Raw genomic sequence first — 14,137 nt, forward strand, 5'->3', positions numbered from 1 at the left:
GCAGTCTAAGCCCTAGAGGACGCAAAAAAATTCGGGCTCTATGCGGATCGAACGCATGTCTCTCGAAGGTTCTGCGTCTCGTCTGCTACAGACTCAAGAGCGAATAAATTCGCCTTGGGGCCGACGATTTAGATCCTAGCGTGCGCTAGGCATCTTTGACCCCTACACTGACACGGTTAAGTGCCAGGCTTGGTACCCCAGCGCTGCGTTCGAGTGTCTTACCACTGGACCAAGAGCCCTCATTGGATTAATGGGAGGTGGGGAAAGGCACGCAACCTTATTGAGCAGGGAAATACTGGGGCAAACGAGGGATGGGAGAGTTCACGGACATACGTCCATATCTACGTGGAACAAAGTGCGGTAGTATTGAAACGTCGGATCCGACAACAGCAGAAGTATGTAAGCGATGTATTGATTTGAGGCATTAATCGAAAAGGCCTTGCAAAGTCGTACTTTCGCATTTTCCATCTCTTGGTGCAATGAACGCCTGATTGTTCCCTACTATGGGGCGAGGCCGACGCGCTGTTGGCTACATGACCATTGATAGCAATGCCAACGTGGCGATACGTGCGCTCACCAATACATCCTTACTAGGAACTGCTTTTTCCGAAACAGTGGACTAGTGCGACCGGTATATATGCTCCGCCAGCTCGAAAATGACATCGCTCTCTTCTCTTCATCCGCTCTTCTCACTACTTTCGGCAGTCTGCATAATCCTCCGCTTCACCTGAGGTATCTCAAAATTCGGATTCGCACTCATCTCCCCCTCGTCTTTCGCATACGTCTTCTCCACATCCCACTTGATCAGCCCACCCTTCTCCGACAACTTAATCGCCTGCCCCCTATCCTCCATACTCATGCTGCACACATCCTTGTGCACCGCCCAGTCCCCTTTCTGGCAAATATGGGAACAGTACGTCGACGTACCACACCTTCCACACCGCTGCAACGCAACACCCGTCTTCTTGCAAGCCGTACATTTAGAGAGATCGAGAGAAGAGTACAGCCAATGCGGACTCATCGGTATCCCATCACCCCAAACATCCATCGGCGCATACTCCACAAAGAACCTATGCTTCATCTTTTTCCCCGTCTCCCACCTCTTCTCCCTCACAATCTTCTCCGCAAACTCTTTACCCAGCTTCTCAATCTCCTCTGGATCTGTGACATCTTTCTCGCCTAACATACTCTCTTTGGGGTTCGGTATCCACTTCCCCCTCTCTTCGCCCTCTAGGACAATGTTGTAGGTAAGCATCAACGTCCAGTTATCGCCGCTGCTGTCCAGGCTGCCGAAAGTGATTTGGTTGCCTATGCGCCCGATCTCGATTTTCGATCCTTCGGGTGTGCCTTCGGCGATGCTAAGTGTCCACGTCAGGGAGAACCAGGCATCTAGATCTAGAAAGGCTGCGAGTGCGTTCGGATGCCATTTGTACAAGACTGTTGCTAGACCGATTGCTGGGGTAATGTTTTCGCTAGTGGTTTCGGGGGTGAGACTGGATGGATCGATGATGCTGAGAGGGGAGCCATTGAGATTTAATGCAGCTTTTGAGTGGTCTGATAGTCTGAAATCGGATAGTGGAATAAGTTGAGAGTCCATGGCGTGATGTGTGTTGTGCTGCATTGAGCGAGCGAATTGGAAAGTGCAAAGAGTGTGTAAGTGGGGCCCCCGCTTGGATTTTGATTGGTCCTACTAGGAAGGTGAGGGTGAGTCTCCGTCAACAAAAGAATTGACTGGGAAGGAATCATTTACGAAGCGAGACATTTGTATCACTGGTAAACATCAAATTTTCAGACTACTCCTTTGATTCATGCATGAAGCTATAGGCCCGGTTATCGTTTACGTTCAATATCTAGCTTCCATGCTCTTAGTTGCCTCCGTATCCTTGAAGCGGGTGTGGCTTAGGGCCTTGCAGTATTGGTACGCTCTCCAGAGGTCCAGCATACGCCAGGAGACCAACGTCGGAGCTGGTCATGTTGTTCTTGTACTTGTTACCAATAAACTCGAACAGGAAGTTCATTGGGAAGCCAATCTCGAAAGGAACAGCGGAATCAATGTCATCAATCTCTTCCTCGCTCAACTCGATTGCCAACGCCTCGATGTTACCGTTAAGATGGTCGATCTTGCGGCCGCCAACGATTGGGTACACGAAGGGGTACTTGTGGCGTACATAGGCCAGGGCGATGCTGGTGACCTGTGTCTTCTTTTGGTCGGCGATGGCTTCGAGCTTCTTGGAGATTTCGATGTGCTTCTCGGAAGCTGGGCCAGTGTTACGACCTTGCTCGTTGTTCTTGCGCTTCTCTTCGGTGGTGAAGTTGCCGCCACCAAGGGCACCCCACGGGCACAGAGCCATGCCTTCTTCGCGTGCCATCGGGATGATCTCACGCTCGAAGTCACGATCGGCTGCGGACCAGCGGCCTTGGTAGACACTGAAGCCACGGAGGCCGTGGTTGCGGGCATCTGAATTTCTCGTTAGTTACGGATACGAAGTCTTGCCAAATATCTATACTTACATTCATTCGCTTTGCTGACAACCCAGGCAGGCGTGTCGCTGATTCCGAGGTATAGAACATTTCCAGAGTTGACGACGGCGTTAAGCGATTGCATCAACTCAGGGATAGATGTCGTGAAGTCCCACCAGTGCACGTACAGCAGGTCGATGTAATCAGTCTGGAGCTTCTTGAGGGATGCCTCAAGCGAGACGCGGAGCGACTTCGTGCTGTTACCAGCGTAGTTGATACGTTGTCGGGGAGAGTTGTTTGGGTCAGGGAAGTAGGTGGTAAACTTGGTGGCTATGACCATTTCGTGTCGTACGCCTCGCTCTTTCATCCACTCGCCGATCCAGGTCTCAGACTCCTCGTTTTGGTAGTTGTTTGCGCTATGACAATGTCAGCTTCCATCATCACCACGACGTGCCCAAATGGATGGTATAAAGCCTTACGTATCAATGAAGTTTCCACCTTGCTTGTGGAAGAAATCAAGAATCTCAAACACGGTCTTCTTATCACACTTCCCCATCATGCCCTCCCACGCATCGCCAAAATTCATCGTTCCCAAGCAAAGAGGAGAAACGCGAATGCCGGCAGTGGGCGACATGACGCGGTGGAAGTCCAGGAGGGACGCAGCCTTGGGTACGTCACCCAATGGAGAAGGCATCTTGAAAAAGTAGTTGGGAAACTTTGGAAAGGTAGTGGAGTTTAGGAGATGGAGATGGAAGTGCGAGGTACTGTGAGGGGCCTATTGCAGGACTCGGCCTCTTCTTATATCTCCTGAATCTTCACATGCGTATGACATGTTACGCTGGAGTACCTCAGGGTCCATCTTCGGTCTCTTCGTCTATTGCGTCCAAGTTCGAGACTGCCGACGGTTGTCGGGGCCGATCTTTGTCGGATGGCGGTAAGACGGTGGAGGAACACCATCCCAAGGTCTCCCATGTTCAATGCGGGGATATCTGGTCATGGTAGATGCTATCTCCGCTAAGGTCCGAGCCGAATATCGTCAAGCTTCACGTGTCGGACGAGTGCAGGCGGCGCCAAGATTGGTGCCCTCCTTAAATTCGGACCGGCTCAGAGAATCCAGTAGAGTTTCTGGTGAAGTTGAAGATGGTAGCAGACTAGTGGTACCAGTCTGGCGGATGTACGGACATTAGCATGTCGGCAACCTGCATGACGAGGCAGAGTGCAAAAGTCCTGGCCTCAATTGCACATTTCAACTCCATTGTGATACTCCCGGTCTCGGGTTGAGGCTGCCCCAGACATGGACTGAAACACGTGAAGGCTTTATCGGAAGCAGTCTCTTTGCTAGATACACATGGAGAGAATATTTGATGTATTGGTGGGCACAGGAACAACCTTGGCCAAAGATGCAAAGCTACCGACAGTACATGATCCAATAGTAAATGTAAAATTACACGTAAACTTTTCAGGGTATCCGTGCCATGCAAGACTCCAAGTAAATGCAGCAAGATCAAGAACAACAGCAGCTGTAAGAGTACACGTCTCAGCCTACTAGTTCCTCTTCTTTTTCTTCTTCCTATTCCGGCTCTTCTTCTTCATTTCTTCACCACCGCCGACGTCGACTTCTGGCCCAGCTGCGTCGAGGCGGATGTTACCATACTTCTGCCGGATCTCGTGCTCGAAGCTGTCTTTTTCCAACCTGAACAGCGCCATGGTAGCCCTAGCATCCTCAACCGAGCTATGAGCACCGACTTGAATCTCTACACCCAGTAGTTTGTCTGCCAATAGCTTCAAGCCTGGGGTGCGCCCCGGTATTATGGCCAACTCTCTAAACTTCGAGAACTTGGATGTGTCGCGAATGAAGCGCTTGTCGTGCTTCAAGATGAGCACGTCGAGATCGTTCTTCACCGCGTGACCGACGAGTATGCGCCCGGTGAGGAGGATCTTGAGGTCGTTTCGTACTTCGTCGAAGGGTCGCGCGACGTCTTTGCGGAGATGTCTAGGCTCGATGCCGGAGACAGCGGTTCGATAGTCGGTAACTTCGATTCCTCGGGGTACCTGAACGTAGGAATCGTAGACCTGATGACCATGAAAGTTGACTAGCGACACTCTTGCCAGCGCAGAGTCACGGTTGGGCTCTGGGCCAACTCCCACCATCTCACAATCTAATGCGACATATTTCCCGGGCAGCGCTACCTCTGATACGCCCTCGTTTTCTATATCGGGAAAGTCGGGGTGTGGTTCGAGGATGGACACCGCTGCCGCGGCATCCTTCGGGTCGCTCAGAAGGGGTGTCTTCTTGAGAGAGGGCATCGAGATGCTTTTGGAGAGGGTTTTGGCGTTATGCTGCTTGGCTGAAGCGCCGACAGACGCGGGCTCCTCCATCTTCTGTCGCTTTCTCGAGGGCAGAGGTTTTCGCGGTGTGTTCTTCTGGGAGCCGTTTACAACTTTTGGTGATGCATCTCCGTGCTTCCCATTGGCGTGCTGAGGTCTCTTGCGCTTGAGCGAAGACTGCTTCTCGTCCTCGAACTTCTTGTTCTTCGGAGGTGTCGCGGGCGTTGAAGGCTTGAGTCGCTGTTGCAGTATCTTCCAGTTGCAGGACAGAGTGCTGGGATCGATTGGAGCCATGTTGTCGTCACCTGCGCGGCATAGCGGTGTGAGGGTCGTCCTGTCAGTGGTTGTCGAGGATGTTGGCCGTTTGCGCTTCTCCGCTCAGTCCCCGCGAGCAAAAGTTCAAACCCGCGCTAGCACCTTCCAGATGTCGGCTCGAACGCGACGCAAAGGCCCGATCGGCAGGCGGCAACATCGCGACTGAGCCCAGCACCCCCAACATCATCGCGACATCAAACCTCACAACGAGCTCCAAAATCTACCAGAATCGAGAAACGCGTGTCGCATCGCCATGGCGCCTCGAGAAAACTCGCATGAGCCCTCCGGGACGCCGGCGCCCGTAGAAACAGGCTTTGCCACTCTTGCACAGCTGAGGTAAGTGCGACACCATGCGCACAGTTTGATTATGTATGCTGACGCGCTGCGTGCAGGACTGGCGTGAAGGCGTGGGTTGAGAAGGTACGTGACTAGCGCGCAACACCGCGATGTGCATTGCAAACCCCAGCCGCATGAACACTAAAACAGCAACACCAATACTTGTTGGTATATAGACTAACACGATACAGGATGGCGAGAAGCGCAAAGCTGAGATTTTGTCCATCCAAACCAGGCAGGGAAGGCCCAAGTTCTACGTTCATTATGAAGAGTTCAACAAGCGTCTGGATGAGTGGATCGAAGCCGAACGGATAGATCTATCAAGAGAAGTCGAGTGGCCAGCGCCCGAGAAAGCAGACAAAAAGAAGGGCACTGCCGTTAAGACCGACAAGGCACCTTCAAAGTCTGATCAGAAGAACCTCAAGCGATCCCGCAGCAAACTTGATCGTGAGATCTCAGGCACACCAGAATCGACGTCTAGCAACCTGCCAGGCAAAGCACCGAGGCCGTCCAAAGCAAGTGGCAAGGAGAACCAAGAACTCATAGTCACGAGCGAAGTCACAGAAGGCACACCGAAACCCGAGGATGAGGAGATGGACCTTGTCGACGTGCAGGATGCCGCCGCAGCAGCCAAGGCCATGCCACCCCAGGATTACTCGAGAGAAGATGAAATCGAGAAGCTACGTACATCCGGGTCTATGACCCAAAACCAGACCGAGATTTCGCGGGTGCGTAACTTGGAGAAGATCCAGATGGGCAAATTCGAGGTCGAGCCTTGGTACTTCTCACCCTACCCAGTGGACTTTGTCGACTCAGATGTAGTGTACATCTGCGAATTCTGCCTTGGTTACTATGGTGAAGTAACGCAGTTCGAGCGCCACCGCACAAAGTGCCACCTGCTCCACCCACCCGGCAACGAGATATACCGAGACGACTATGTGTCCTTCTTCGAGATTGACGGGAGGCGGCAGCGGACATGGTGTCGAAACCTCTGTCTACTTTCGAAGCTGTTCCTGGACCATAAGACGTTATACTACGATGTCGACCCTTTCTTGTTCTACTGCATGTGCACGCGCGACGAACATGGCTGCCATTTTGTGGGCTACTTTTCCAAAGAGAAAGAATCGGCAGAAGGCTACAACGTGGCCTGTATTCTCACCCTACCTCAATACCAACGAAAAGGATTCGGTAAACTGCTTATCGACTTTTCCTACCTTCTTTCCAAGCGTGAAAACAAGCTCGGGTCTCCAGAGAAGCCGTTGTCTGATCTGGGTCTGCTCGGATACCGTGCCTACTGGCAGGAGATTCTCGTCGATATTCTAATGGAGCCTGGCCGAACCGAGGCTAACATCGAGGATTTGGGTGCTGCGACGGCGATGACGACGAACGATGTGCTGCATACCCTGCAAAATCTAAACATGCTGCGATACAGCAAGAACCAGCACGTTGTCGTTCTCACAGATGCAGTTATCGCGCAACGGGAGAGACAGAAGGCGAAGGAGAAGCTGAAGGGCAAGAGGAGCATCGATCCTGATCGTTTGATTTGGAAACCACCTGTGTTCTCGGCCGCAAGCAGGACATGGAACTGGTGAACGTTTGCACTGGGTATGTTTATCGGCGCAATTCTTTTGGTCAATATTCTGATCAGTGAGCATTGGCTTGGCGCATGGTGTTGGCTGTTACTTCTTCATGGTATACCCAGACCCATATTGATATCATTGTAGATCGTCCATCGTCTGCCCAATTCGTTCCGCTTCCATCCTGGTGTTTCTTCCCTTATCCAGTGCCGTCGAACCACTCGAAGCATGTCATTCTGCTTGCGGCTTCCTCAAATCTCCACTCCAGCATCACATCTCTCTGTATCGCCTCTCCAGTGTGCGCCCCAATCTTACTAGTCTTCAACACACCCCTCAACTCTTCAACAACATCTCCCATCCTAACACCTTTTTCTCGCTCCACCCTCACACAACGCTGCTGCCAATCTCTTCTTCCATGTCGATGTAGTACATTGCGATACTCCCGATCCCACTCCGCACCGTCCACACAGTATACCTCGATACTCCGCGTCACGGGTCTCGTCAAGTATGCACTCATACTAATTCTACCCTCTTCAGTCTCGTTCTCACACCCCCCCAACCACTCATGAAATTCCCTGACGCTCATTCGCGTCCTAAAACAGATCCCCATCTCTCCCCTCGCCATCTCGTCCAGCCCACCTATCAATTCACACACATGCTTCCCCAGCCAAGGATGCAAAAACGGGACAAGCGCGGAGAGAATATTCCCATAAGCGCCTTCATGCCAAAAGTAGTAGTCATCCGAGATATTCAGTGGCAAGCCAGGATTCATCCACTGTGTTGTTCGTGCGAGAATGTCTTGGGCGAGAGAGGAAACAAATTGCGGTAGTCTGTCAAGGGTCTCGGGCTTTGTAGCAGTGGAGGGGATTGCTGATGAAGCGTCGCGAAGAGGAAGAAGGCGCGGAGGGAGATTAAGGCGAAGTGTTTCTCTCCAGTGCTTGGAGACAGAAGCGTATATGGGGAGTTCAGAAGGGGGGAGGAGAGTGACGATCTGGATGAGGAGTTCTGGGAGGAGGAATATGCGATGCATCTTGCACAGGTGTCGCAATGGAAAGATTGGACCAGATTTGGCTGTGATAGATAATTAAGGCTTTATAGTACTACATACTGGCACGAAGAGCTGAAAGCAAGCTGAATGTTCCGCATGGTATATGCTTATCGCCGTCCCCATTCCGCTTCCGCTATCTTACACAACAGGTAGTCAGCCAGCTCACGTCAGCGGTGCAATGAATGTCGTGCTCGTAACGTGCATGCGATTTCATTCGTTGAACATGATGCAAGCTGCCTATTCCGGGGAGCTAGGTGTGCTTGGCTGGATTACGTATACTTCGGGTTATGATTTGGGTTAACTACTTCGGGTTATACAGCAACATAACAAAGCCTACGCCAAAACAGCCATCAACCCCACGATACCACCCGAGCCGATAGCCACTGCCCTCAGCATGTTCAACTTGCCAAACTTGTTCAACAGCTGATTTACCTCTTGACCCTCTGCTTGAGTGCTCTCCCTCTCCGTTTGCTCTTGCGGTACACTCAAATCCTTCCATTGACTCACGTCATCCTTGCTGTCCACGGATTCATCAGCGCTTCGCTCTTTCGATCCAGCCTTCTCCCGGTACTCGGCAGACGCCCTGCTTCGGCTCCCGCCCAACTCTTCATTCTTCTTGATAAGGGCAAAGTTCGTGGGTATCATTGCCAGACCCGTGATTGGCGCGATGCTGAAAGAAAGCGCGGCGGCGGCGAGATAAAGACCTGGCTTGCCCTTGACGGCATGCTGAACGATTGAGGAAATCGAGTTGACGGAAGATGGTGGGAGAGCTTTGTAAGCGAGATAGACGAAGCCGGACGCGGATGTGAGTGCGGCTGTTGGAAACGTGTGGGAGCCTCTTGAGAAGAGCCAGCGTATCATTGGAAGAGATCGAGATGCTGGCTGTGATTGTAACATTGGAACGTCGAAGAGAGACAATGCTGCGATGCCGCCCGACGCTAACAGCGCGGTGGATATGCTCAAGATTTGTATGGTTTGTGTCGCGAACATGTTGGACGGTGGGAGATTGTGTTTTGGGATATTGTTGAGAATGGTTTCCAATTTGTGAGCGATCCAGGAGAAGCAGGTACGCTTTGCTATATACTTGAGCGTGGTGTGGTCATCCTGTTGGTACACAACGCGTTCCGCGGGTCCCGCAATGTTAGTGGTCTCAAAATGATGTCATGGTGGCCTATCATCAACCTTCGCATTTCTCGTACTAGACGAACACTTCGGTCACGGTGTGTTCCAGGCCCGACATTGTCGCAAAGTCGAGAAGTCTAATCAGTCCGCTTGCGCACCTTGGGTAGCGCGAACCAGCAAGCAAGCATAACAGCGTACATGCCAAGTGCAACGGGGTGCAGTACCCAAGTACCTTAAGAATCAGTATCCTGATGATTGCGCATAGAATAAAGGTCGCTTACCGGAAGCCTGCGCGAGAACACCAGTTGTGAAGGGCGCAACCGCACCACCTGAGCTTCCTGCTCCGCCAATGAATCCGATTGCGGTGGTCTGAATATGACGAGGCATGAGGCGCGAGAAGATAGTCTGCGCACACGGGTAGACGGGGCCCAACAACAAGCCCAACAAGCAGACAGCGACTGCATTTCCGATCAAATTTGGTGTCAACCATGCCAGAAGTTGAAGAGCTATGGTGCCGAGAGTGAGGATGACGACAAATCTCTTCTCGCCTATTCTGGGCGCAGCGTGAGTGAGTACAAAACGGCCAAGCGTGATGCCTCCCTATTCGGCAATTAGCAGAAGCGATACAGTATGCAACAAGTAAACATACCCAAAAGCCTGCTGTGACATATCCGACCTTTGCAGGGTCGCCATTACGGTAGTTGATGAGGTATGAGATGAACCAGCCTGAAATGCTCACTTCGGCTCCTTGGTATGCAAAGATGAACAAGGCGCCGAAGATGGTGACTTTGTTCTTCAGAGCGAGCTTAAGGTTCTTCATCTTGGAGGCGGCATCTTCCGCAGCAGTTTGCCTACTGGTCGTGGTCTCCAAGAGAGTTTCCTCAGAGTCTTCCGTGTATGACCAGAAAGACCATGCTGCGAAAGCGATGCAGCAAAGTCGCAGTCCGACGGTAAGGAAGTAGAAGCGCGACCACAAAATTCCTTGTGAGACGATTGCTGTTCCGATAATGGGTGCAACTATTCCACCGACGCCATAACTACCATGCGAGAGGCCAAGAATGACGGAAGGTGGATGAGTGTTCGCACAATAGACGTTGTTGAGGGCCAGGTTGATGGCTGCACCGAATCCCAAGAGAAAGAAACTGACATGGTCAGCGGTGCGTTACTGAGTTCCAAGACTGAATACTTACGATACAACGACCAAAGGATACGGAGGGGTGCAAACAAGGATAACGTATGCGGACAACTGTATCAATTCTGCTATGATCAGAGTCTTTGCCCTTCCGAACTTGCCTAGGATGGTGTTCGTGAAGAAGGCGGCAGAGATGAAACCGATGGCGTTGCCAACGAAGACCAGAGACATGATGGAGTACGAGATGTGGTAGTACGACTCCATGTACGGAATCAAAGCACCGACGACTGGCCACTGGTTAGTCTTGATTCTGATAAAGTAATCCAAAATGGCAGGTCTATATCAATGTCTCAACTCACCTGAGTCGTTGATTCCGTTTGAAAAGTAGATCAAGCAACAGCAAAGGATTCTCCATTTGGTCATCGGTTGAGCGTTCCAGGTCCTGATAGTACCGACTGCATCCTCTCGATTCGGTGTGGCCGGACGACTCATCTCGAGTTCATTGGGGGTTTTCGGGGTCTGCGCGCCCTTGGGCAATTCATGCTCTGCATACGATGCTTGTCGGCTATCGCCTGTTTTGCGAGAAGCAAAATCCACGAGTTCGACGTCCGGTAGTACACCTACATCGCCGAGCGTTTGAGGTGCTTTGCCCTTGCTCTTCTGGTATGTCGGTTCCGGGTTGGTCACGGAAACAGGTTGAATGTCGAAGAGACTGTGAAGTTTGGACGCCATGGCTCCAAGTTCCCGGTCTACGGTGTCTTTTTGCGAACTCGAAGAGAATGCAAAAGCCCTGGACTACGCGCCTTGGAAGCGTTCGTTCTGATTATGCGTCTCAGGTAGTAGGAAGTAATTGGGCGTTCAAGGTCAGTGCAAATGCGACGGCAATAGTCATAGATAAGAAAGTAGCCCGAGCGACAACGTGCCAGTGCGGGAGACCCTAGACCCTTAATACGGTAGTCCACGAAGCTTTCCACGAGAACACTACTGGCCGTAGCAAAGGCTGAGGGCGCTATCGCTGATAAATCATGGGATGCACAATTACCCTACATTACCAGATAAACACGCGCCGGCTCCGACTTGGGGCCTATCACAGCTGGCGGGTAAGTATCGTGTGGTCGCGCTGCAGCAGTGTGGAGATGGTGGACGGTCGGTAAGCAAGTCGATCATAAAGGCTGCAAAACGTTTTGCAGGGACACAGACGCGTCTAACGGTGCAGATAGCCGTTCATTCCTGGCAATGGACCCGACAGTCGGAGAGAGATTGGGTCTAGGCCTGTAACCAGAAAGGGCGCAATACCCAGAAGGTGGTGAAAGTGCGAACTTTTGGGGCTCCGAGGAGCGGAGACAACTTCCCCACCGGGCTCGGCCACACCTTCCTGCTTTGAAATTCACGACCACCCCTCCCATATTGTCGCCAGAACTACCACGACCGATAACTTCTCCACCCTGCTTACCAAAGCTCAAACCCAACATGGCCCGTCCAAAGCGCAATGTCCTTGCCACCATAGACAGCACAATCACACCGCCTGACGCTTTGGCGCCGAATCACGCGATCGCGCGCATCACCAAAGCCGAAGGCAAGAACATCTATGCCGCCGAGCTGCCAGATGGCAAGCCTGTCCTTGCCGAGCTAGAGGCGAGGTTCAGATCAACAGTATGGATCAAGAGGGGCAGCTATGTGGTTATAGATATGTCTGCTCTGGCGGACCGTGAGAACAAGCTGGATGGAGAGATTGTGAACGTGGTGCGCGACGAGAAGGCGTGGAGGAAAATGAGCTACTGGTATGTTTCCAGCCGGGTATCATGTAGTATGTGTACAGAGCGCTAACAATAGTATACAGGCCCAAGGAGTTCGTAAAGAAGTCGACGTACGTCCAAGATAGCGACGACGAGGAATCGACCGTCGGCAAGATGCCGCCCTCCGACTCAGACGAGGACTGAGTTCTTCGTCGCATCACTCGGCGTGCGCATGGTCCTCCTCGATTATACCCTTCGTCACGCCCTCGTACTCCTTCCTCGTTCCCCACCATACGCCCGCGACCGTAATCGCTAGAACGCCCACGACCGTCGCCGAGCTTGCCGATGTACTCGGATACACATTCCACGCCCATTCTTGCGCGCCCCATAATGCATATACCACGGCTGGATTGAACCCTGCTTTCCACAGCAAGAACGGCGTGCACCACGCGACATACGCGTAGAACTGGTAGTGCAGACTACGCGCGCATAGTAGGCCAATAGTCATCGCGGTCAACATCGTCGTCATAATGAAATCCGGGGTGATCTTGCTGGACATGGTGTCCTGGTCCCGGGGCTCAATGGCTGGAATACAAAGCTTGAGGAATTCCTTGACATTGCGCTTCGAGGGCTTGATCCAGCGGGTTCGCGCGTACCAGATGAGGAGGCCAACATGCAGAGCGAGTAAGCCAATGGCGAAGGGGCGTGAGAGGAACGTAGATTCCGGGACGAAGCGCCAGTTCACGGTCCATTTGTACAAGAAGGCACGGCTGAGCTCGAAAGCGCGGGCGAAATAGCTTGGTGCGCGCTTCCTGAAGGGGTAGCCATACAGAACCTACATTTTGATTAGCATCAATTGAGAAGAGTCCATGATCGATGATTTACTTACCGAAACCTGCACGATGATCATAGCCTGTGTCAAGGCTTCTCTTCCACCCAGTTTCATGACCATGAGAATACCCATTGCTGGTAGAGGCAGCAACAGGCTCATCTTGACGTTCAGCCCTGTGCTATACAGCGCGCTCCCCAGATGCCATTGATCGCGTTGGTAGCAGAAGACAGCCAGCCAGAAAAACAGCACCGCGAAACAGTCGTTGAAGCATCGTAGCATGAAAATGCTATGCATGCGCTTTGAGAGAATCAACAGCGGGAAAATATACGGTGGAACCTATCAACACGTCAGCTTCCAACTTCAATAAGCTAGAATGGGAAAGTACTCACCCTCGCCTTCCTATAACATTGAAACACCACACCAAGCGTAAGCAAATACACTCCCGCGAAAATGTACTGCGCGAGAGCGATATCCCGCCCTTCATCCGTCCACTTGTAAAGCTGCTTGTAGATCCACACATGCGCACCAGGGTACACGAGCGGACCTGTCGAACCAGCAATATTCTTATAGTCGCGCTCGCCTTTCAGAAAGATGGCTATTTGCTGCATGTACGTTGTCCAGTCAATCTCAGTATCTAGAAACCTCGCTGTTAGGACACGTGGTGCGTTTTCGGTGAGTAAGAAAGGAGCACGAACAAGGTATCTTCTCGATTATCACGCCTGAAAGCGCGGCGTCTGCTACGAGCAGCAGCGGAGTCATCCATCTTGTGTGGTCGGGGTTGTAGGCCAGGTCTTTTGCGCGGGCGAGGAGCGACATGGCGGCGTTTGTTGTTGCACGCGGTTTTGGTGATGGCAAGTTCGGGGGTTAACGATGGGTGTTATAGTTCGCGTCGCGTGTCACGTGGGAAGGAGGTTTGAGGTTTCAAGGATGGCAGTTTCGCGCGACGTGTGTTTCAGGCATCATTTTTCTCGTGCGAGCTGTGGATGGTGGTTTGACGTGGACTGCACGTTTTGTATGGAGTCAGACGCTGTTGCGCTCACGTCCTAGTGTTGTGCTATTTAAGGCAAGCGCGAGGTTTGCGCGTCCAGGACTTCGTTACTCTTTGTATCAATGCCCTGCATGCGATGTTGAATCCAAAATTATCTGTCCGATGAATCAATTGTCCTTTTCTACTTGCAGCCCAAGTACATAACTGGCACATATATAGCAAGGTGTCGTCGTAGTAGTCATAGTGGCACAAACGATGAGGAA

The 14,137-nt window shown here is 52.0% G+C and overlaps 8 protein-coding genes across 8 annotated transcripts; 2 read left to right on the top strand and 6 right to left on the bottom strand.

Moving 5' to 3' along the window:
• Nucleotides 1-676: 676 nt before the first annotated feature.
• Nucleotides 677-1,597, bottom strand: J4E92_000121 (uncharacterized protein; the record flags this gene model as incomplete). Its single annotated transcript, XM_051491540.1, has 1 exon — nucleotides 677-1,597. The coding sequence occupies one exon, from the start codon at nucleotides 1,595-1,597 to the stop codon at nucleotides 677-679; it is 921 nt and encodes a 306-aa protein (XP_051357052.1).
• A 268-nt stretch (nucleotides 1,598-1,865) lies between these two features.
• On the bottom strand, nucleotides 1,866-3,154 carry J4E92_000122 (uncharacterized protein; the record flags this gene model as incomplete). Its single annotated transcript, XM_051491541.1, has 3 exons — nucleotides 1,866-2,458; nucleotides 2,512-2,876; nucleotides 2,940-3,154. The coding sequence occupies 3 exons, from the start codon at nucleotides 3,152-3,154 to the stop codon at nucleotides 1,866-1,868; spliced, it is 1,173 nt and encodes a 390-aa protein (XP_051357053.1).
• Nucleotides 3,155-4,005: 851 nt separating this feature from the next.
• On the bottom strand, nucleotides 4,006-5,082 carry J4E92_000123 (uncharacterized protein; the record flags this gene model as incomplete). Its single annotated transcript, XM_051491542.1, has 1 exon — nucleotides 4,006-5,082. One exon carries the CDS (start codon nucleotides 5,080-5,082, stop codon nucleotides 4,006-4,008), a length of 1,077 nt encoding a protein of 358 aa, XP_051357054.1.
• Nucleotides 5,083-5,356: 274 nt separating this feature from the next.
• Nucleotides 5,357-7,031, top strand: ESA1 (Histone acetyltransferase; the record flags this gene model as incomplete). Its single annotated transcript, XM_051491543.1, has 3 exons — nucleotides 5,357-5,439; nucleotides 5,496-5,523; nucleotides 5,631-7,031. 3 exons carry the CDS (start codon nucleotides 5,357-5,359, stop codon nucleotides 7,029-7,031), a joined length of 1,512 nt encoding a protein of 503 aa, XP_051357055.1.
• Nucleotides 7,032-8,397: 1,366 nt separating this feature from the next.
• On the bottom strand, nucleotides 8,398-9,054 carry J4E92_000125 (uncharacterized protein; the record flags this gene model as incomplete). The annotated part of the gene is made up of 1 exon (XM_051491544.1): nucleotides 8,398-9,054. One exon carries the CDS (start codon nucleotides 9,052-9,054, stop codon nucleotides 8,398-8,400), a length of 657 nt encoding a protein of 218 aa, XP_051357056.1.
• Nucleotides 9,055-9,323: 269 nt separating this feature from the next.
• J4E92_000126 (uncharacterized protein) lies at nucleotides 9,324-11,050 on the bottom strand (the record flags this gene model as incomplete). Its single annotated transcript, XM_051491545.1, has 5 exons — nucleotides 9,324-9,418; nucleotides 9,468-9,786; nucleotides 9,836-10,328; nucleotides 10,377-10,605; nucleotides 10,678-11,050. The coding sequence occupies 5 exons, from the start codon at nucleotides 11,048-11,050 to the stop codon at nucleotides 9,324-9,326; spliced, it is 1,509 nt and encodes a 502-aa protein (XP_051357057.1).
• Nucleotides 11,051-11,788: 738 nt separating this feature from the next.
• Nucleotides 11,789-12,258, top strand: J4E92_000127 (uncharacterized protein; the record flags this gene model as incomplete). The annotated part of the gene is made up of 2 exons (XM_051491546.1): nucleotides 11,789-12,099; nucleotides 12,159-12,258. The coding sequence occupies 2 exons, from the start codon at nucleotides 11,789-11,791 to the stop codon at nucleotides 12,256-12,258; spliced, it is 411 nt and encodes a 136-aa protein (XP_051357058.1).
• A 13-nt stretch (nucleotides 12,259-12,271) lies between these two features.
• On the bottom strand, nucleotides 12,272-13,702 carry ALG3_1 (dolichyl-P-Man:Man(5)GlcNAc(2)-PP-dolichol alpha-1,3-mannosyltransferase; the record flags this gene model as incomplete). The annotated part of the gene is made up of 4 exons (XM_051491547.1): nucleotides 12,272-12,889; nucleotides 12,944-13,222; nucleotides 13,276-13,520; nucleotides 13,582-13,702. 4 exons carry the CDS (start codon nucleotides 13,700-13,702, stop codon nucleotides 12,272-12,274), a joined length of 1,263 nt encoding a protein of 420 aa, XP_051357059.1.
• Between the last annotated feature and the right edge of the window lie 435 nt (nucleotides 13,703-14,137).

Source organism: Alternaria infectoria (genome assembly GCF_024043175.1).
Source record: "Alternaria infectoria strain BMP 0036 chromosome Unknown scaffold_1, whole genome shotgun sequence".
Classification (NCBI taxonomy): Eukaryota; Fungi; Ascomycota; class Dothideomycetes; order Pleosporales; family Pleosporaceae; genus Alternaria; species Alternaria infectoria.